Raw genomic sequence first — 21,326 nt, 5'->3', positions numbered from 1 at the left:
AATAAGCTCTATCGTTGTCTAGGGGTAATGTATATATTGTTTACTGGATATTTAGAAGTCTTTTTGCGGTCACTGCAGTTCCACCCGTTGCCGTCGTTGTGGTGTCACGTTGGTGCACTTTTGTTAGACAGAGAGAGAGGGGGGGATGAAAGAGTTACCCGACAGGTTTTCCAACCTGGAGGAGTTCGGTTTGTCGAAGCCTCGTTGGGGGAATGAACGCTCATCTGTGGCCTCCCCTGTAGCTAAGCCGTTCTTCCGTTGTGGGGTCGCCAATCCCCGGCAAGGAAAAGACGCACACGAACCCCACCACCGGCTGTCGCTATCAAAATGCTGTCACAGGATCTCAAGCGCGTCTTCTGGTGCGTCTGGCGCCCCGCCTCGGCAGCCCACCTTTTATCTGGACTGGCAGGGTTGTAGATGTCCATCAGGGTGGGGGGGGGGGGGGCGAGGCAATCCTTCCCCCATCACCCATCTCACATTGCCCTGAGATTTTGCACGTAGGCCAGTTCCTTATCCCACAAAGGTGTCTCCCAAGACAATGGCTATGTCCGAGGCTTTTGTCTTGTTGAGCGACCAGCCCACATTCCAAACCGTAAGGCTCTCTCTCTCTCTCTTGCGATTCTCACAAAGGAGGGGGCTGAGGTCATGACAATAGGAACATACATGTGAACTTCCAATCTCAGGGCTGGGAAAGACCAGCCATACTTCCATAAATTTACTGATCCCAGACTTTGGTGGGCTCTGCTATGAAAAAAGGTTTGAGCAGCTTAAGTTGCCATCACCTGTCAATGATGATGACAGCTACCACAGCCTGAGAGTGCCTGAGCACTATGTGCCTATTGCCCACTATGCTCAGTGCCTCCCTTGAATCAACAGAAAGCAGCACGAACCCCACAGCTTTGAATCTACTATATTTATCTGTGACTCTCTAAATGCAGTGTGGGTAACTGGAACATGATAGAATGGTTCACTAGTACTAAAGGCTACTTTTGCCAGGTATCTTGGCAACAAGTTTCTTAATGGGGACCTTCACAACAAGTGTTATGCCCTGAATTTACCTGATCAGGTGATCTAATCTTAAATTTCGGCATTAAGGCAAACCCTCATGAATACCAATGTAGATTGGAAGCAGAGTTGTACTAAGAATGTAGCCTGCCTTTATGCTTCTGTTGGGAATGGAACAAGCACAGATTATACTAAAATGGCTTAGAAAATGTGCAAAAATGTAAGATATGAAACCTTTGGGCTTTTGATTGGAATTAAGCTGGTTATTTTCAATAGAGACATAGAGTAGAGTTTTAGGAGAGATGTAAAAGAGGGTATTAAATTAAGGGATAAAGCAGGCTGTTTGAATTGAATTAGATTCTGCATACATACTTTGATAATAAAATGAACCTTTGAATAGCATGTATACAAAGAGTTAATGTGAAGATTGGGACAGGAATGCCAGAAAATATTTATCCTTGTCCTATAGAGTAGCCTAATAGCTTTCATTCACTACAAAAATTCAATTGAACACTTTATGAAAAGTAAATTTGTAGTTAGGTTTAATCATTGTCTTAGTCTCTTGGATCTTAGTTTCATTGTCACAGTCATCAGAGGGGAATTTCCAAAGAAGTTTTTGGAATCTACTGCAGGTATATATTTTCCCTCACTTTTTCCTCTTTCCCATGAGACTGCCTGGGCCAATGAGTGTGTTAATCGTGGCTGTGATGACACCTTCTACATGTGATAGAGTCGATTAGCCAGGTGGTTTCCAGACCTCCTTCACTTATTCCATTTCTACTTGTGCAGTTGTGTCTGAGGATATATAACGTTTCTGTGTTAGGCTCTCAGGTGAAGAGGCTTGCTGTGTCCATTCCGGGGCAGTTGACTCACCATTGGTCCCCACTGGACACTCAGCTCTCACTTGTGGTTCCAAGTATGCAAAAGTGGCCACATTCTGGTAAACCACGTCGGGCTAAACCAGGTGAGGGTAGGTGGCAACCTCATACGCCAGTGAAACAGGGACACGCCTATCCTAGCATGCGAAGTCAGCTCTGGCAGACTGGGCGGATGAGATCTACAGTGAGATCCAACAGCCAAGAAGACGGTGCTGCAACATTCTGTGGAGAGTGAAGAGCATGACAATGTACAGAACACCTCATACACATCCACTGCAACCAGGGGAGACCCCAGTTTGACAGGCTTGTTCCTACTGCTAGACCTGGACTTCTGAGGTTGAGTGTGTGGAACTGCAACCAGTGTAATGGCTTTTCCACTTTAAAAATTCTCCCACATAGGCTTGCTGTCATCGTCCGACACGATAGATAACCGCCACAATGTCAGGAGCTCATCTGCCTGACTTCTACCAGCAAAATTCCCATGGCTAAAAGAACAAAGCACATCCACGGCTTCCAATCAGATGCTCATTGCTTGTAAAGTCCATCTGGCTTGCTCTTTTATGCGGCTCTGTGAAAATAATTCAAATGCGAGTGGTATTCCAAAGTTAATGAACGGTGAGGGAACCATTTAAAATATTTATTGTTACAGTGTGTGACCTCTTTTACTAGGCTGATGATAGAAAATAGTGGAAATATTTCTCTATCATGTTAACTTTCAAAGTGTTCTTTCTCTCCCATAACTTAGGGATATACGATTCCATCTCAAAGCGGTTCAATTGTTCGTCAGGCTCAGCAGAAGATAAGCTCAATGATGGAGCTAGGCAGCAGCACCTGCTAACAGTTCAGTACGCTGTTTAAGTAAGCCATCATTGATCACTGAGAAGTCTCAGTAACTGATCGCAACCATGGATTTGGTGCTTAAGAAAATGCTAAGGCGACCTTCACTAATGTTTGTTTGCTGGCTGTCCGGCGTCTCCTGAGTAAGATCTTCTAATTTTTGCAGCACAAGTAATGTCATTCCGGTTGACAGTCAGATGCACTTTACCATATGGCAGCGTGTCCTTGAATAACTTGCTCCAAAGTCATTCCTTGCAGATTCCTGCAGTTGCAAGCAAGCCAAGGAGTGGGCAGACGTACAGCCATTATGTGGCAGGAACAAACAGTGTAGCACTGGTTGCCGATATCCAGTCCTGAGCTGAGCCATTGACTTCCCAAAATCAGGAATTAAAAACACATGCAAAAATATTTTTAAAACACAGTAAAACGGAAGAATGAGAGAAAAGGAGGTGAAAAAGAAATGTTAATCCTTCATATAAAAACAGGTAACACAGACAAACGTGCAAGAAATTAAAGATATCGTGGACAAAGTTCACAGTCGGATTTGTTTTTATAATTGAGGCAAATCAGGTTCAGTCTTCAGAGCACTAGATGAGAACAATAACGGGGTTAGTTCCACAATATTGGTCACCCTAATACAGGAAAGGAAATAGGTGCTTTGGAAATATTTCAGAGAAAAGTGCTGGGTGGATTTCAGGCTTTGGCAGGCTCAGTTATGAAGAAAGGTTTTAAGCAGCTTAAGTTATTTTCATTGAATCAAAAAACCGCTGGTCAGAGCCATAATAATGGCCCTCAAAATAATGGAAAGTATGCACTATGTTGAAATATGTGAAGTAAGCAAAATGTTTAACTTGGACTATGACCATCAAAATAAAGATCAGAAGTAAAATTCCACAAACCTCAAGTACTGTTAGGAAAGGAAATTCTCCACTGGGTAATGAACTGTCCTTGGCTCTCTGGCCCCATTGCTGCAGATTTCTGCGTATGAGGCTGGAACGAGCCCAGGCACTCACCCAGCCACTGTTGTGGCCTTTGTCCATTCTAGAGACAGGATAAAATGTGCATGCTTATAGTGATGGGCTGATGAAAAAGTAGCGGAAAAAGGAAAGCACAACTCATTTTCTGCCATTTGTCCTGTTTGAATTTTGGATTTTAGTGACTTCCTGTTAAGGATTGGTGTCCAGTGTTCCAAGGTTACTGTCAGACATGCACAGAGCCTGGAAACAGTGAGCGACTCAAAGTAACACACACAAAATGCTGAAGGAACTCAGCAGGTCAGGCAGCATCTATGGGAAGGGAAAAAAGAGATAGCTTTTCAGGCTGAGACTCTTCGTCAGGACTAGAAAGAAAGGGGGAAGAAGCCAGAATAAGAAGGGGGGGGGGAAGGAATTCAAGCCAGAAGGTGACAGATAAAGCATTGTGAGGAAAAGAGTTTGTGGGTGGGGGAGGAGGGTGAATTGAGATGCTGAGAGGTGATAGGTGGAAAAAGTAAATGGCTGAAGAAGAAGGAATCTGATAGGAGGGGAGAGTGGACTCTGGGGGAAAGGGCAGGAGGAGGGGCACTAGGGGGAAGGTGATAGGTAGGTAAGGAGAAGAGAAGAGGTGCGAGAGGAGCCAGAATGGGGAATGGAAGAAGAGAGAAAGGGGGGGGGGGAGGAGAAGAAAGACACTCAAAGACACCCTGCAAGAAATCTGCTCCGATATGCTTCTGGTTCAAGTTCAGAATGCTTTCCACATGTTTCCATCAGCTAATAAAAAGAGAACATTTGGTCATTTTCACAATGATGTTTATCGGATGTTGTTGTACGCAACTTGGAGTTTACAATTTTGATATTATAACAGTGTTCATACTGCATAATAAAGTACTTTTAGACATACTGAAGTTGAGAAAAGCATTACATAAATAAAAATCTTTCTTCCTTTTCTTTCCACATCAGGGCACTCGTCTCCAACAACTGTCTAAAGAACAAGCTTCTCAGAATCAGAATCAGGTTTGTTATCACTGACGTATTGTGGTGAACTACATATACCTGTCTGGACTGCTCCTGTGGCTCCTCCCACAGACCCCCTGCTGACTGCTCCTGTGGCTCCTCCCACAGACCCCCTGCTGACTGTTTCTGTGGCTCCTCCCACAGACCCCTGCTGACTGTTTCTGTGGCTCCTCCCACAGACCCCTGTATAAAGGCGATTGAGGCCTGATGCCCGGCCTCATTCTCCAAGATGTAGTGTTGTTCATTCTTCCAGTCAATAAAAGCAGATATCTCGCTTCTTACGTCTCAGAGTGAGTTATTGATGGTGCATCACGTATGTCACGCTCAGAGCAACACCTTATATTCCATCAGGATAGCCTCCAACCTGATGGCATGAACATCGATTTCTCCTGCCTGTAAAAAACAATTTCCCTCCCCCATTCCTTTTCTTCCATTCCACATTATGGCCTCTTATGTCTTCTCACCTGTCTATCACCTCCCCCTGGTGGCCCTCCTCCTTCCCTTTCTCCTATGGTCCACTCTCCTCTCCTATCAGATTCCTTCCTCTCCAGCTCTTTAACTTTCCTACCTACGTGGCTTCACCTACCACCGTTCCACCTTGTTCCTCTTCCCCTTCCCCCACCTACCATCTTGCCCCTTACTTTCCCGTCCTAATGAAGGGTCTCAGCTCAAAATGTTGACTGTTTATTCATTTCCATTTATGCTGCCTGACCTGCTGAGTTCTTCCAGCATTTTGAGTGGGTTACTCAGTACATAACAGGAAAGTTTTGTATTCAACCTTTTCTACTTAAAGGAAATCATAACACCCAGTTTCCCAATCAGGTCTGGAATCAATGAATCTTGTTTGAGTTTGAAACTCTCCAATATCATATCTGAATGGTTATTCTGTATGTGTGAACCTAAATATTGTCTGCCAATACGCTGTTGGCAATGAATTTTCCCCTCTAGAGCTCTTTATTACAAAATTGATGTGCATAACTGCCAATTATTTGTGCAGTACCAGTAGATATGTGCTCCCAACTAGTGAGACTCTTGCCGGAAGTACAAAAACAGGTCTGAAGATCCCTTCGATATTAATAGCCTACTTTGCTTTTACAGGGAATTATCCCAAGCCTGTTACCAGATGATTCCAAAATATATATATATACTTGCCAACAGAGGTCCTTACATTCTGATACAATAAGTATTTATACCAAATGGTTTGTTGCCATCAGTACAGCCATAAGACTGTAAGATATAGAAGAAGAATTAGGCCATTTGGCCCATCGAGTCTGCTCTACCATTTTATCATGCTTGATCCATTTTCCCTCTCGGCCTCAATCTCCTGCCTTCTCCCTGTAACCTTTCACGCCCTAACTAATCAAGATTCTATTAACCTCTGCCTGAAATATACTTGGCCTCCACAGCCGCCTGTGGTAATCAATTCCACAGATTCACCACTCTCTGGCTAAATAAATTCCTCCTCATCTCCATTCTAAAAGGACACCAATCTATTGAGGCCATAATTGAAGTTAGCAGCCTTAATAGATGCCTAGATTTGCACCTAAGTTTGAGCCTTAATTGCGAAGTTCAATAGAGCAAGAGGGTTCATCCATATTCAATAACCCAGGAATATTCAGCCATGATTTCGAATGAAAACCAGAAGACATCTCAAGTTGATGCACATTAAAGAGCAGAGAATCTCAGTTAAGTATGTCAAATATTTATTTGTATCATGTTAAGGGACCATTGTTGCCACATGAATAAACATATCAAAATTGTTAACACTGAGCTTTGTGAGTATCTGAGTTCATCTTTTTTGCTGGCTTTGATTCAAAACACAACAATGTGCTTTCTTTTTCAACTTACCCCAAGGAATAGATTTCAAGTATTCTACGCCTACCAGCATGCTGAAAGTGAACTGCCTAGCCTGCTGAGTGCACTGCACAGGGAACAGTGAAATAAAAATTCTGGCCTTATTTCTAAAAGATGAATATTCAATTCGAATGTCCTAACAAACTGGGGGCTGAAGAGGAGTTGGAGAAGTATGAATGGTAGAGGTGAAGCACCAGTACAAGTCAGACCCAAAGTTTCCTGCAATACATTTGTGTCATAACTGCTTTAATAATATAATTGTCATATTAACACATTCTGAATTTCCTGACCAATTAGGCTATTCGGTCCATCAAGTTTATGCCTCCTATACCCATGGAACTGCAGCCAAACCATTCCCTGTCTTGCCTCTATGATCATCATCATCATCATTATGTGCCATGTTATATGACGTGGGTGATCATGGTCTTGGTCCATGATTGTTCTTGGCAATTTTTTTTACAGAAATGGTTTGGCATTACATTCTTCTAGCCAGTGTCTTTACAAGATGGGTAAGCCCAGCTATTATCAATACTCTTCAGAGATTGTCCACCTGGTGTCAGAGGTCACATAACCAGGACTTGTGATATGCACCATTTGCTCATTGACCATCCACCACCTCCTCCTATTGCCCTGTTTGGGGGAAGGGATGGTGCTAAACAGGTGCTGCACCTTGCCCAAGGTGTATCTCAGACCTCCGAAGATGCTCAGCCAAATGCAAGGAAGGCACTGAAAGCCAAATTGGAGCATCAAGACTAGTTTAAAGCAGTCCAACACTAATATTCATGCTAGCAGCTAGAAAAATTCAGCTCTGTGAAGCATCAAACTGAATTGTTTCCACTCTTTACTTGTCTTCCATCAAAACAGTAGGAATTTGTCCAGCATTTAAATGTTATAAACAACCCTTCTGATGGCACAGACTTCAGATTTGTTTGCCATTATATACTCCTGAACTTTTTACTTTGGTTTGTATATGTCTTTACTTACAGTAATCCATTACCATCTGTAAATCTCTCATCACTGGATATTTTTTGTATTAGCAGCATTTACTTAAAAAGCAATTGAATATTTGGAATCATTCTGGACATTTTAATGCTGTGTCATGAGGACCTATTATATGTAATCATCTGCAAAGGGCAAGCAGTCTTTACATTAAAACATTCGTACCTTAATTGGAGATGTTTAGTGACTCATGGTGTACTGTCACAGTCACTGTACAATGCAAGACCCAAAGATCAAGTAACTAATGTCACTTTTCTATTGAGTTACAAAACTCAGCAGAAATAGTGGAGTAATCGGGCAGGAAAAAAAAAACATTCTTCTCTCACCTTGGCTAATCGCACAGCAATGCGAGCTCAGAGTTCACTAATTCTTGTAGGAAATTCAAAAACAGTTAACTTGTAACACGTGTAAAGTTGGGGAAACCTGAAGGCATTGTGCAAAGCTTTAGAATCAAGACATGACAGAAGCTCCCGTTTCTCAGCAAAGTCTTCCTGACTATCACCGGGGAACATGAAGTAAAGGTGTGTTCTTGGGTGCCCAGTTTTGAGCAGCGCAATTGTTCTACCGATCCCTTTTAGGGCAATCATTATGCTCCACTACACGATAGACGGTGTCTGCACGAGGAGTGTGCAGCAGTCACTGCAATTCATGCTGTCATGGACATGGTTATTTGCAGAAGGTGAGAACAACATCTAGCTGGTTTCTTGCATTGGTTTGCTTATCATCTGATGCAGAGCTGAACTGGCAGCTCGATCATTCGGGATCACGTTCGTTTTGCTATTACTGCAATTCCCTGTCACAGACATTGAAGTTCCCCATTCAGAGTACATTCTGAGTCCTTGTTACTCAAGATGTTGTCACCCAGGACGTGCTCTCTTCTTATTACAACCATTAAAGAAGGAGGTACATGAGCCTGAAGGCACACTCTCAACATTTTAGGAACAGATTCTTCCCTTCTGCCATCAGATTTCTAAAAAGACATTGAACCCATTTACAATGCCTCACTATTTTATTTCCTATTTTTGCTTTCTTTCTGCGCTACAAAGTTAATTATATATATATTCTGGTTAATTGGGCCATCAGTTGATTGAGGCACCTGTTTATTTGGGCCAACTCTTAAAGAACAAAAACTAAATTAAAAAAATAGCCAGGCTCTTTTGGGACACCATCTCCTTTAATTGGGGCAGTGAGGCAGGAGACTGGTGCCATCAGTCACATGCACTTGTGTGGCCGTTAGACACTGCACCGTGCTTCCAGTGATCGGTTTTCAAATAACATCAGTTGCGTGTATTTGCGTTTAAAAAGCGGTGATTTTTCACACTGATAGCGGACGAGAAATAAGCACTAAGACAATTCAGGGCTGTTTTGCTCACTGCAGTTTCAAGCATTCAGGCTTAGAGATGCCAGAAATGGCCAGGAGTGAAAATGGAACGATTTCACTCCTTGAACAAGTTAGGAATTATGAAAGTTTCAACAATCATCTTGAATGTGACAATGAAAATGGAGGATGCATTGGTCAACAGCATTGTTTGAAGGCAGTCCATTATCTGCACAAGATGTCTGTGATGATTTTGCTCATTTATAGTAAATCAAAAGAACACAGCAAATGAATTCCTCCATCGATAACTATTAGAAACGAATACACAGCTTTATAATACTGTAGAAGTATTGATAGTGTTCTAATTTGTTCTGTATTTCATTATTACTTAGTTAAATGATAGCTGTGATTTTTTTATACCTTTTAACTATTTCTATGAAATTTCAACTAATTGAGGCAGCCACTTAATTAGGCCAAAGTGTACTGAGTCCCAATTAACCAGAATTCACCGTATTCCTTATTGTAACCTATAGATTTTTTATTATTATGTACTGCATTGTACTGCTGCTACAAAACAACATGAACACTACCTGGCAACACGCAGAAAATGGAAAAGCGTAAACAGTCGATGTTTCTGACGACACCCTTCATCTGTCCCAATGAAGGGTCTCAGCCCAAAAGGTTAACTGTTTACTCGTTTCCATCGATGCTGCCTGGCCTGCTGATTTCCTCCATTATTTTGTGTTTGTTGTTTGGACTTCCTCGTGTTTATGAACACTATCTGATTATTTTTGCTTTTTGCACTACTTATGTAATTTATATATATTATTGTAAGTTATGCCTGGCTGGTGGCATAGCGGCATCAGCGCTGGACTTCAGGGCGAGAGGTCCCAAGTTCGAATCCGGCTGGCTCCCTTGCATGCTCTCTGTCCATGCTGGGTTAAAAGCTGGTGATCTCTTAAAAATAACTGACCCAGCAGAAGGCAAAGGCCTGCTGTAACTTGTCAATATGTCATAGAGGCGTGGAGGGAAATCGTCCACCAACTGGAAACTCCAGATGCGACCTACCGACGATTGTATGTTATAGATTTTTTATGTGCTGTACTGCCGCCACAACACAACAAATTTCATGACATATGCCAGTGATATTAAACATGATTCTGATTCTGAATTCATAGCAGCATTAATTCATCAGCTGGTGAAAATGTCAGGGGATAACCTGGAGTTGAATCCCTTCCCCATATTTTATTAGACTTCTTAATCATGGAAATAGTGTTGAGGAGCCCATGCTACTCCCTGCTACCTGCATCCTTCTGCGTGATTACTTCTGGTGAGTCTGTCCTCCATGTCAGACAGACATACCCTGGGCAGATGTTGCAGAGGTTTGGCATGTTATCTGTAAGTTATGATTCTGTGTGTAAAACTATGTCAGGCAGCTGCTGTCTAATCTGTGGAACAGTTCTACTAATTTAGACATGAGTCTGAATGAGTAGAACTTTGTAAGCATGGCCTGGTGTCGTTTTAATATTTACAAATCATTGCTTAGATCAATGCTAGTTGATTCGTCCAATTCCATTGTTTTTCTGTTTAAATGTTACTGTTAATATCTAATAGGCTCATTTGGTGCTTTATTGGCCATTAAACCACATTGTTGTTGCACTGAAGACACAGATGACCCGAATTATTTTAGGATACCACATTTTATACCCTGAAGGGCATTAGTGAACCAACTGGGTTCTCCGAACAGTCTGATATTCTCATGGTTACTGTTACTAAGGCCAGATTTTCTAAATTATTATATTATTTAATTAACTGAATTTAAATTACACAACTGGCATGAAATGTGAAATCACATTCCTAATTATTAAAGCAGGCCTTTTGGTTTAATGATGTGCTAATTTAACCAACCCCTTAATCAGATTAAGTTTTGGCCGTATCAGCCTATGTTGCATACAGTAATTTAATTAATAAAATATAAGATGGAGATCTTTATATAACTAACTTTTAAGCACTTTCATTTTTGTTCACCCCGACAGAAGTTCTGATAACAGTATAATGTATTTTTGACTTATATTTAACTCCAGCATCTTCTCCTAAATGTTCACTCCTAACTACCCTCTGAAGAGGCTATTGATAGTTTTAATTTTTTTCAAACCAAGCTTCAAAGGAAAGCGCCAATACCTCCTGTCAACTGAGGTTTCGGAAACAGCTTTTCTAGTAACAGCCATATTCCGAGACAGAATTTTTAGTTTTGCATTGATTGTTAAGATTTGTGTTCAGCAATTAAATGAAAAATATTAATGTTTAGTCGGTGATGTTGAATGCATTCCAAAGGACTTATATGTCAATATGAAAGTGCTTTTTTTTAAAATGATCCAAATCCAAAATCAACTCAGTAGTAAAATGGGACTCTGCTAAAAAATAACAGTTTTTAACCACAAAAGTTACAAAGGGTTTCAGTTAATGCATGCACATTCTCATATCCACACGTAGTCACACAGCCGCTTTCATTATGATCTTCATTCAGTTCAAGAGCACAAGTTTTACGTGCACATCTCAATTCTAAGTTCTGCTTTCTGTGCCAACAGTTCATATTTATCATGGAAAAGTCCCAAAGAAACACGTCAACAGTTTGCCATCGGAGCCTGGTGAAATAGATGGGCCACAATTTGAGAAGAAATGTAGTCAGCTCTGCAAGAAACCACCAATATTTTCCTCTGTAGATGCCAACTAGTTTGGGATTTCCAAGCAAATTTAGTAGTTGCACTCAGGAGATCCACAGAAACTGTTAACTGTCATTTCTCCTTGGCTATCATGAGCAAGGGCATCTCACCACTGACCATAAACTTGGAGTGCACAAGTCATTCAAAACAATTCACCTTTTCAATCTACCTGGCACTAACTGGGACAACAAATATTTAAAAAGTAAGGTATTAAACAAAATGTTATCAATTTTAATATTTACATCAGCAATATTTGACCATTCAAAATCCTACATTGCTTCCAGATCTTGTAATTTACCTGAGAGAATTTACCTAAATAGATAACCCTGAGTAACACCAGAATTAAATCACTAGGAACAATGGTAAAGTGAGGTAGGAGCTCTATCATCATCATCATCATTATATGCTGTGGTATATGACATGGGTGATTATGGTCTTTTTGACCATGATTGTTCTTTTCAAATTTTCTGCTTAAGTGTTTTGCCATTGCCTTTTTCGAGGCATTATCCTTACAAAATGGGTGACCCCAGCCATTATCAATGCTCTTCAGAGTTTGCCTGCCTGGTGTTAGCAGCCTCACAACCAGGACATGTGATATGCACCAGTTGCTCATAACAACCTTTCACCACCTGCTCCCATGGGTTCATGTGACCGTGATCAGGAGGCTAAGTGGGTGTTACACCTTGCCCAAGGGTGACCTGCAGGCTAGCGGAGAGAAGGAGCACCTTACACCTCCTTTGGTAGAGATGTTTCTCTACCTGCCACCCAGAGGAGTTTTATAACAGAATTAATTACAATAGTTGAATTTTGAAGTTCAGAACGGAGACATGAAAGTACCATTCTCTGTTTTGTTTCCACTATCATCCCACCAGACCAAGAAATTTATTATCACATATGTGAAAATAAAACTTGCCAATAAAATACTCAAACAAATGCAACGTGATTGCTGCTCTTCAGTCAAAATGCTTAACAAAACCGTGGGCTCTTCTCAATACCAAGCTGCCTGGCTCAAAGCTTTTACTGGTTCAAAAACCACTGAGCCATAGCCTTAGCCAACATGGAAAGCTGTAGCATTTTCCATGTCATCAAATCACAAATCGTAAAAACTTGAAGTCAATGTTCAAAAACCACTTCTTCTTTCCACAACATGGAACACTGGAACTAAGCTAATTTAATTTCACATAAATTAGCTGTATCACAAATTAGGCAATTATAACCAGCATTCCCTCTAATTTTACTTTAAACTGTGTGGATTGATCTTTGCTCTAAGCAGGAAATTTTTACATGGCTTGAAAACTGTGTGGCACTTTATATTTTTCTTTTGTAATATGCATACAATGAAAATTTAGAATGAAGATTGAAAAAATCACGTTCTTTTCAATTTTATTTATTAACTGAAGAGTATAATGAAATAAGCTGCTGAGAACAATCATGGTCAAGACAGATAGAAAATTATGATCACCCGCATCATACAAAACAGCATTTAATGACGATGTGATGATGAATAAGTACAACAATGAAAATCTTACACATTTTGTAAACTTTTTTTTCTCATGTGTCTTTATTCCAGCGGCTTGGCAACGAAGGCTATGTGTGTGGGAGCATTTCAGTAACTGCGTGGCCACACATCCACTCGACTTAGAGGAAACAGTGATGATAATTGTCAGAAAGTAATCCCATGAACAACGAGAACTTGAATAGTGAAAACCATAGGGAAAGTATTCTGCAACTTGAGCAGTCAAGTTCCAAATTCTGGCGCTGCATCTAGTGTTACAATATTCTGTTCATATGCATGATAGAAATAGGTTGTTTCCAGGTAACGCTCAATCAAAGTAAAACTTGCACTGACACACTTAATAATTAATAATTTTGAGATTCTTCTCATGAACATTTTGGTCAAATTCCAGTCAGCCACAAAAATTGTTTCCAAACTTTGCAAACTTCAGGTAAAATGAGTGACCAAGAATTTTATTATGAAGCTAACAATTTTTCAGTGTACAGCAGACTCCAAGGCTTGGACAGTTGTTGGCACTGTGTAAATTCACTATTATAACTTTATTAAGTTAAACAATGCTGTGGCTTAAGGCCATATGGAAGCAGTCAGTCAATCTAAATTGGCAGCTCCACTCTCGCCAAGCACACACACAATCAACAAATTCTGCACATTGGCATCTACAAATAAACTAACTACAGTAAACAGCTGATAGAACAATTGGTTCCTTTTCAACAATAAACAACTTAAGAGGTTGTCCAGAGCTGAAATATCTGCATGGACATTTTTGCTAAGTTTGCTGAAACTGGGTTTAATTATACTTCTGATAATGCAAAGCCAAAGTAATTGATTTGCTTCTGCGAGATGAACCAACAGTGCTGGTACACGTCATAGCAAATTTCAATCATGAATTTACTGCATTGCTTTCATTCATTTAAAACCAAAACTGATCACATAAAAAATTGCACCGTACAATTAATGATTACAAATGCAACATGGCAAAATAATTAAGGATTGCAGTAGAAAGAATACTTCTGTTATTTATTGATTGATTGAGATACATCGTGTAGAATCCAGCCCTTTAAGCCACAACACCCAGCAATTGCCCAATTTTTTATCACTACCCTAATCATGGGACAATTTTACAATGACTAATTTTAAAAAAAGCTTGTGGCTTTGGACTGTAGGATGAACATACCAACTCCTTACAAGCAGCAGTGGGAATTGAACCCAGGTCACCTGTGGCCGGCGGGTGGTGCAATGGCATCAGTGCCGGACTCCGGAGCAAAGGCTCCCGAGTTCGATGCCAAGTTGGGCCACCCCCGAGTACACTTTCCATCCATGCCGGGTTGAGGAGAGGAGCTAGCCACTTGGCCTCATAAAAAAAAAAAACAAGGGTCCCGGTTAATCCGAAAGGGGACCAATCCTGACACCACGCGCCAGACAAGAATGGCTGACTGTCTGGTGCGACTCGCTTAAAAAAAAACCTGTACTGTATTGTGCTATTCACTATGCTACCAGGCTGTTGAGCACAGCTTCTTCAGTGACCTACCTGAATTTACCAGCAGTTAAGATCGTCAATGAGCAACACACACAAAATGCTGGAGTAAACCAGCAGGTCAAACAGCATCTTTGGAGAGGAGTAACAGTCGACGTTTTGGGCCGACACTCTTCATCAGGGCTGGAAAGGAAGGGGGAAGAAGCCAGAATAAGAAGGAGGGGGTGGGAAAGAAGTTAAAGCTGGCAGGTGTCAGATGAAGGTGGGAGGGTGATAAAGTGAGAAGCTGCGCGGTGAAAGCCGGAAAAGGTAAAGGGCTGAAGAAGACGGAATCTGATAGGGAAGTGAAGCGGACCATGGGAGAAAGGGAAGGAGGAAGGGCATCTGCATAATTTTTTGTGCTTAAGCTTGTCAATGAGCTCTTCCTGAACAAATGCCAGTGTGTATGGAGCACCACCAGAACAGTATCAACTTACAGAGATGTCTCAGCACTCCAGCTGGGGAATCCGTCCTCTGTACTTGCTCCAGATTAAGTTGGCACAAGTACAGTAGTCTCATAATCACAAATGGAAGAAATATATTGCAGAAAAGCAGAAGATCATTTTGTTTATTTTAATTAAGTTAATTTAAATATTTTACTGTTTTATGTGTGTCTGGTTCAGTCATTTTACTTTTAATTTTGTCATTATAGAACTGTAACATTTTGAAAATATTGTCTTTACAAATCCAGAGTGATCTTGTATATTTGGAAATGTCAAAATCATTCACTATGATACAATCGCAGTGACAGCCCTGACAGATAAGGAGCCTGGGGACAGGACTTCCCAGCTGTCAAAACTATTTTGTCAGAGCGGCCGGCCACTTGCACTGGAAGAGGCACTGTACTGCAGTGGGCACGGCATGTTGGAGCGCTGTCGAATAAACAGCATAGGCCAGGGGCAGGCATTCAGTGATCCGCTGCAACAAACGTGCTTCCTATTCTATTTTGGTGCATCAAAAATCCATATGCTGCGTACCACTTCAACGATGGCAAGCACTTAAATCATCCGGTAACCTCGTAGGATCACACAAGGGAATAAAGTCAGGATGTTTATTTCACAGAAAACACACACAGTGTAAGATTTAAGGTTTCTACGTCAGCACAGTAGCATAGTAGCTAGTACAATGCTTTACAGTACAGGTGACCCCAGTGCAAATGCTGCCGCTGTCTGTAAGGAGTCTGTTTGTACGTTCTCCATGCAACATTCTGTGTTTTCTCCGGGTGTTCCAGTTTCCTCCCACTGCCCAGGGAAATACCATCAGTAGATTAATTGGTCATTGTCCTGCGATTAGGATAGCATTAAACTGGGGGATCGCTGGGCAGTGCAGCTCCACAGGCCGGAAGGACCTATTCCACGCACAACTTCAATAAACAAATCCCTTTCTGCCCAAGTAGCCAGTGCAGGATCTGCGATCTTACACCGGCTCTAAGTTCTTCCTCAGTGTAGACTATAAGTTGCTGCAAATACTCAATTGAAATGAGACCAGAACAAATTATTAATTATTCAATACACTGCTTTGGGAAATGAATAGAAAGATTAATTTCAAATTCTTCCTCAGTGTTGACCATAATTTGCTGCATATGCTTAGTTGAAATGAGACCAGACAAACTAACAGATATTCAAAATTCTGCTCTGGGAAGTGGATAGAAATTAAGAAATCTCTTCCATTGGTGAAGTTGCTGGGTAAGAGAGTGTGATATTCAAGACTTTGTACTTACTCTCAGTCTTTTTTTCTGACACCTTGTAGTTTTCCTGACTGAAGTTTGGTGTTTTGCTGTTGGACTTCTTCTCTTTCACAGTTTTTTTATTTCCATTTTTAACTGGAAAGTGAATGATAAAACATTAAATGGCAATTTTCAAAGTTACTATAGTTTTAGGGGATAGTTTCACCGCGCGTAATCAACACCTTGCATAGAAACAGTGTTCAAACATTGCAGTAAGAAATTCACACGACCTCTCCCTCCAAATTTACTAATCCAAAAAAGACCGCGAAAGCCTTCAAGAACCACACATTTCAGCTAAGATGCACTAGAGTCTTTCCGCTGTATGAATACAAATATCTACTTGTCTTAAGCGCAGTAAACAGTGAAACTCGTTTTTATACCCTATATTTTGGTTTTATTGCTCTGTACGCTAAATGAACCGAACAGAAACACTTGGAAACTTCAATGAAGCCGTCGGCGCTGTTTACAAAACTTCTTTCCCATACGTTGAACGAGTTCTGCACGTGGTTTGATATCATGACTAACACTGACATTTACTTTCTAATGTTCACATGAACATTCTCAAGTACTGCGTTGTAATTCTAAAATTTGAGCATTCTTTTAATTCATTTTGTACTGAACGTATGCAGTCACTAAACCATGTTTAGGAATCGAACCCGTTGTATTTGTGTTAGGAGCCGCACCTTACCTAACGTCCCAGCGGGTTTCTCTTTTCCTTTCTTCACCCTCCCCTTAGGCTTAGGGTGCCTCCCCACGGGAACCTCCGGGATTCCACGCTCCTCGGGGCGGTACCGTCGTTCCCGGGAAATGATCTCTTGCAGGTAATAATCATTATCCTCCACGGGGTTCCCACAGGCAACATCCAAGAAGGTTACTAACCCCCAGGAGCAAATCCCCAGAACTGCGACGCAATAGCCACCGGTTAGAGGGAACATTGTTTGTAGCAGGGGGCAACGCACTCACCACCGACTCCACCAGAACAAATGTGGGCAAGCACAGTCCTCCGGCAGCCTATCGATCCCCTCCCGCTCATTTACTTTCACAAACTTTCCACGCCGGGCGATACGCAGGACTTGGACTTGGTAGCTCCATGTGACTTGACGCAACAAGCAGGGAGTTTCGGCTGGGTATTGGCAGGTGATCTCGGAGCTTTGCGGAGAGCTGCACAATTTCCGTGAAAACACAGTAATCAGAACCATATCACTTTACGCAGCACCAGAACGCATATTGCCTTAGAAGAGGGTTGGCAACCGGCACCGCCTCTTAATCTTCTCAGACCTCTAATAAAACAATTTGCTTATGCTGGTCCATGTGTGCGTTGCGTAAGGCTGATAAAGCATCTTTTGTTTTTAATTTAGTGTGATCCTTGCCAACGTGGCTTCTAAAAGTATCAAATCCAGAAACAAGCGCGCCAGAAAAAAAAAAAGAACGGGTGCAATTAAGATTTGAAAAACGAGATATCTCGCTTTCAGGACAGTTTTGCGCGATTTTTTTTTCAGAGGTAGCGGCAATTTCAAACCGAGATTCTTGCAGCACCCGCAGCCAGCGGCTTCCAAAAGTGTGGCCAAGTTGTCTCAATTCGCACGAGTGTAGAGACAGTGAGCGAAAGGGGTGAGTGTTCCCTGATCGTGGGGGGGTGGGTGGGGTGGGGGGGTTGTACAACACCCTCTCACTTTCTGTCTGCTACAGATAAGCTGAGGGCAGGTTTAAACGTAGCGAGTGCTGCACTGTAAATCATTGTCACACAACAACAATTATTTGAAGTAGGAAGGGAGGTCTCAATACTGGATAACTGAACTATCTTTTGAATTGGATTTTCTATTCTGCGCATCGCAAAGTGCCAAGTTGACGAAATCAATTTTGCTCTCAAAATGGTAGATCGGCAGAGAATGCAAATTTATTATTTTATCTGTCTTGCAGTTAACATTTGGAAAGCAGCAGACTCCAGAGATTAATTTCCTCACTGTCTTTTTCTGGCACAGGCTTAGCTCATGAAATGGATCCGGCTCCGAATTATCATTACTGTGTCTAATTGTGATATTAATTACGGTCACATTGTGGGATGTGGTCAGACTCTGGGCTTGCTATCCAGAAGCCTGTCCTAATTACCCCGAGACAAGAATTCAAATTCCTCCCTGACAACTGAGAAATCAGTTAATTAAATTAATCTGAAATACATTTCAAAAATTAACAGTGGTGAACATGTATCTCCAGATTACCATAAAAGACCAAAGTTTTCTACCTGAAAAGTTCCTTTATTTTTCTTTCCACAGATGCAGCCTGAACAGTTAAGTATTTCCAGCTCTTTCTCTCTTTTTTAAGTTCGGCCTTCCAGCTTCTACATTTTTTTCACATTACGGTGAGGCCTGATTCTGCTCACTCATGCAATGTAGAGCTTTAGCTTTGCTTTCGAGTTTGGCATCCGGGTTCTTTGCTCCCTACAATACCCTTGGCAAGCCACTCATTCAGAGTCAGTTAGAAATTGGCAACAAATAGCAGACACATTTCATGGAAATGAACAAAGCAACATTTCTATAAGTTAATGGCAGCCTTTATTCAATGCACAATAAAGCTATATCCAAGTGGCAGGGTGGAGATATGTCTGCAAAGAAGTTATAAGGCTCTTCTTCCCTCCACTAACTCTAGGACAAGGTGTAGCACCTGTTTAGCCCCCTGGTCGGGGTCACGTAAAGCCATGGGAGCAGGTGATGGATGGTCGTATGAGCATCTGGTGCACATCACAAGTCCTGGTTGTGCCAGGCAGCCAATCTCTGAAGAGTATTGATAACGACTGGGGTCACCTGACTTGTAAAGACACTGTCCCGAAGAAGGCAATGGCAAAGCACTTCTACAGAACAATTTGCCCGGAGCAATCGTGGTCATGGAAAGACTGTGATCACCTACGTCATATAGCACAGCTCATGACGAACGATTGAAAGCTTCATCTAGCAATGGCCAGCAGGGGAACAGCCATCACAAAGCAGATATCTCTTTCTGAAAAGCATTATACTTTAAGAGTAAGCATAATTCTGGAGGCTAGAATTATTCACTGCATGACAAAATAGAAGTTCATGATTTTGTAAAGAAAGCACTTCAGCTCATTTGGGAAACTGGACCTGGTATCAGATTGTTTGCGTTGGTGGTTGGATGTTTGCTTAAAACCATGTTCCCACAAGCAAGATCTCTTCTTAAGACAAAATGAGGCAGTGAAATGATTCATAGTAAATCACATGCAGCTATCATTGACTATTGCAGCTTACTTCTGTATCCTAGCCTCATCAGCTTGGTTATCACATACAGATGTTCTACCACAAAACTGAGCCGGTGGGATCCAAATCAATACTCTTCAGTCCTGGATGGTTCTACTTTACAAGAGTACTTGCCTATCATGAATTGTGCTGATGTGTGCAAACTATTACCGTCACTCTGTACTTCTCTTACAGTCCTTTCATCTGTTGATTGATTTGGAAAATGGCTAACAGAACAATTTTGAGAAAATCAAGCTTTTATTTCAGCTACTTTTCCTCACATGATTGGAATGGTAGATACACATTAGGATAGGACAGAACCCCAATATGAATTTGCTGGTGTCTGCTACCAGAAAATATTCTTTGTGTTGTACTGAGCATTTTCTTTCAATCCTTATTTGTTTAATGACAAGGATATTCTCAGAATTGAGTATTTTCATCTGCTTAAAATGTTACAGGCAGATTTAGAATGGTATTTTGCTGGCTACCAGGTTGCCTGAGAAGAGATTACTGTATTCAGATTCTTGATATTAACTTATATACTGATCTTCGTTGGTTTTCAGTTGAGCAATGATGCATGCTTAAAAACCTTATCCTGAAATTCCAACCCCTCCACTATCTTGTAGCACCGTGGTTAATATCTGCCCCCCCCCTACAATGATCTATGATAGTTGCCCTTCTCCCCTGCAATGGTCTATGACAGCTGCACTTGGCCTCTTATGCATTCTTGACTTTAATTGTTCTACCATTCATGGCTGTGCTACTTAGGGTCTGAGTTCCTATATTGCCTCATAGAGTCATAGTCCGATAGCACAAAAACAGATCCTTCCACACAACCCTTGCTGACCAAAACACTCACCCCAGACCATAAACAAAGGAGCACAATTCGGCCATTCATCAGTAGCCACACTCAGGTTAGAGGAACAACACCTTATATACCGGCTGGGTAGCCTCCAACCTGACGGCATGAACATTGACTTCTCTAACTTCTGTTAATGCCCCTCCTCCCCTTCTTACCCCATCTCCGACATATTTAGTTGTTTGTTTTTTTCTCTCTCTCTGCCCATCACTGCCTGTTCTCCATCTCCCTCTGGTGCTCCCCTCCCCCTTTCTTTCTCCCTAGGCCACCCGTCCCATGATCCTTTCCCTTCTCCAGCTCTGTATCCCTTTTGCCAATCACTTTTCCAGCTCTTAGCCTAGGAACAAAACTATCATGGGTAGAAGCTTTGCAGACTGGCAGTGGGAATAAAGGGGGCCTTCTCCAGTTGGCTGCCATTGACTTAGTGCTGTTCTGCAGGGGTCTTCTCCGATCATTTCACATTCTCCCCCCCCCCACTTTCAAATCTCTTAGTATCTTTCCTTTCAGTTAGTCCTAACGAAGGGTCTCAGCCCAAAACGTCGACAGTGCTTCTCCCTATAAATGCTACCTGGCCTGCTGTGTTCCACCAGCATTTTGTGTGTGTTGTTTGAATTTCCAGCATCTGCAGATTTCCTCGTGTTTGCTCTTTCAATATTCGGTAGGTTTCAATGAGATTGTCCACTTCTTCTAAACTCCAATGAGTATGGGCCCAGAGCAATCAAACAGTCATCATACATTAACTCTTTCATTCCTGGAATCATTCTCATTTACGTCCTCTGAATCTTTTTTCAATGCCCGTACATCTTAGATATACAGCCCAAAACCACTCACAGTACTCCAAATGTTGTCTGGCCAATGC

The 21,326-nt window shown here is 41.6% G+C and overlaps 1 protein-coding gene across 2 annotated transcripts in view; it reads right to left on the bottom strand.

Moving 5' to 3' along the window:
• The window catches only part of cpxm2 (carboxypeptidase X (M14 family), member 2), a 185,581-nt gene extending 167,742 nt beyond the window's left edge, over positions 1 to 17,839 (bottom strand). Inside the window, exons 1-2 of one of the 2 annotated variants that reach the window (XM_073027631.1) lie at positions 17,049 to 17,839; positions 16,355 to 16,456 (exon numbers count right to left, since the gene is read on the bottom strand). In XM_073027631.1, coding sequence (XP_072883732.1) covers positions 16,355 to 16,456; positions 17,049 to 17,295 — 349 coding nt within the window. In that variant the 5' untranslated portion in view covers positions 17,296 to 17,839. The remainder of the gene's footprint in view (positions 1 to 16,354; positions 16,457 to 17,048) is intronic. The other variant, XM_073027633.1, reaches the window with a different exon arrangement.
• Positions 17,840 to 21,326: the final 3,487 nt, after the last annotated feature.

Source organism: Hemitrygon akajei, chromosome 23 (assembly GCF_048418815.1).
Source record: "Hemitrygon akajei chromosome 23, sHemAka1.3, whole genome shotgun sequence".
Lineage (NCBI taxonomy): Eukaryota > Metazoa > Chordata > Chondrichthyes > Myliobatiformes > Dasyatidae > Hemitrygon > Hemitrygon akajei.
This window is presented reverse-complemented; position numbering and strand designations above follow the sequence as displayed.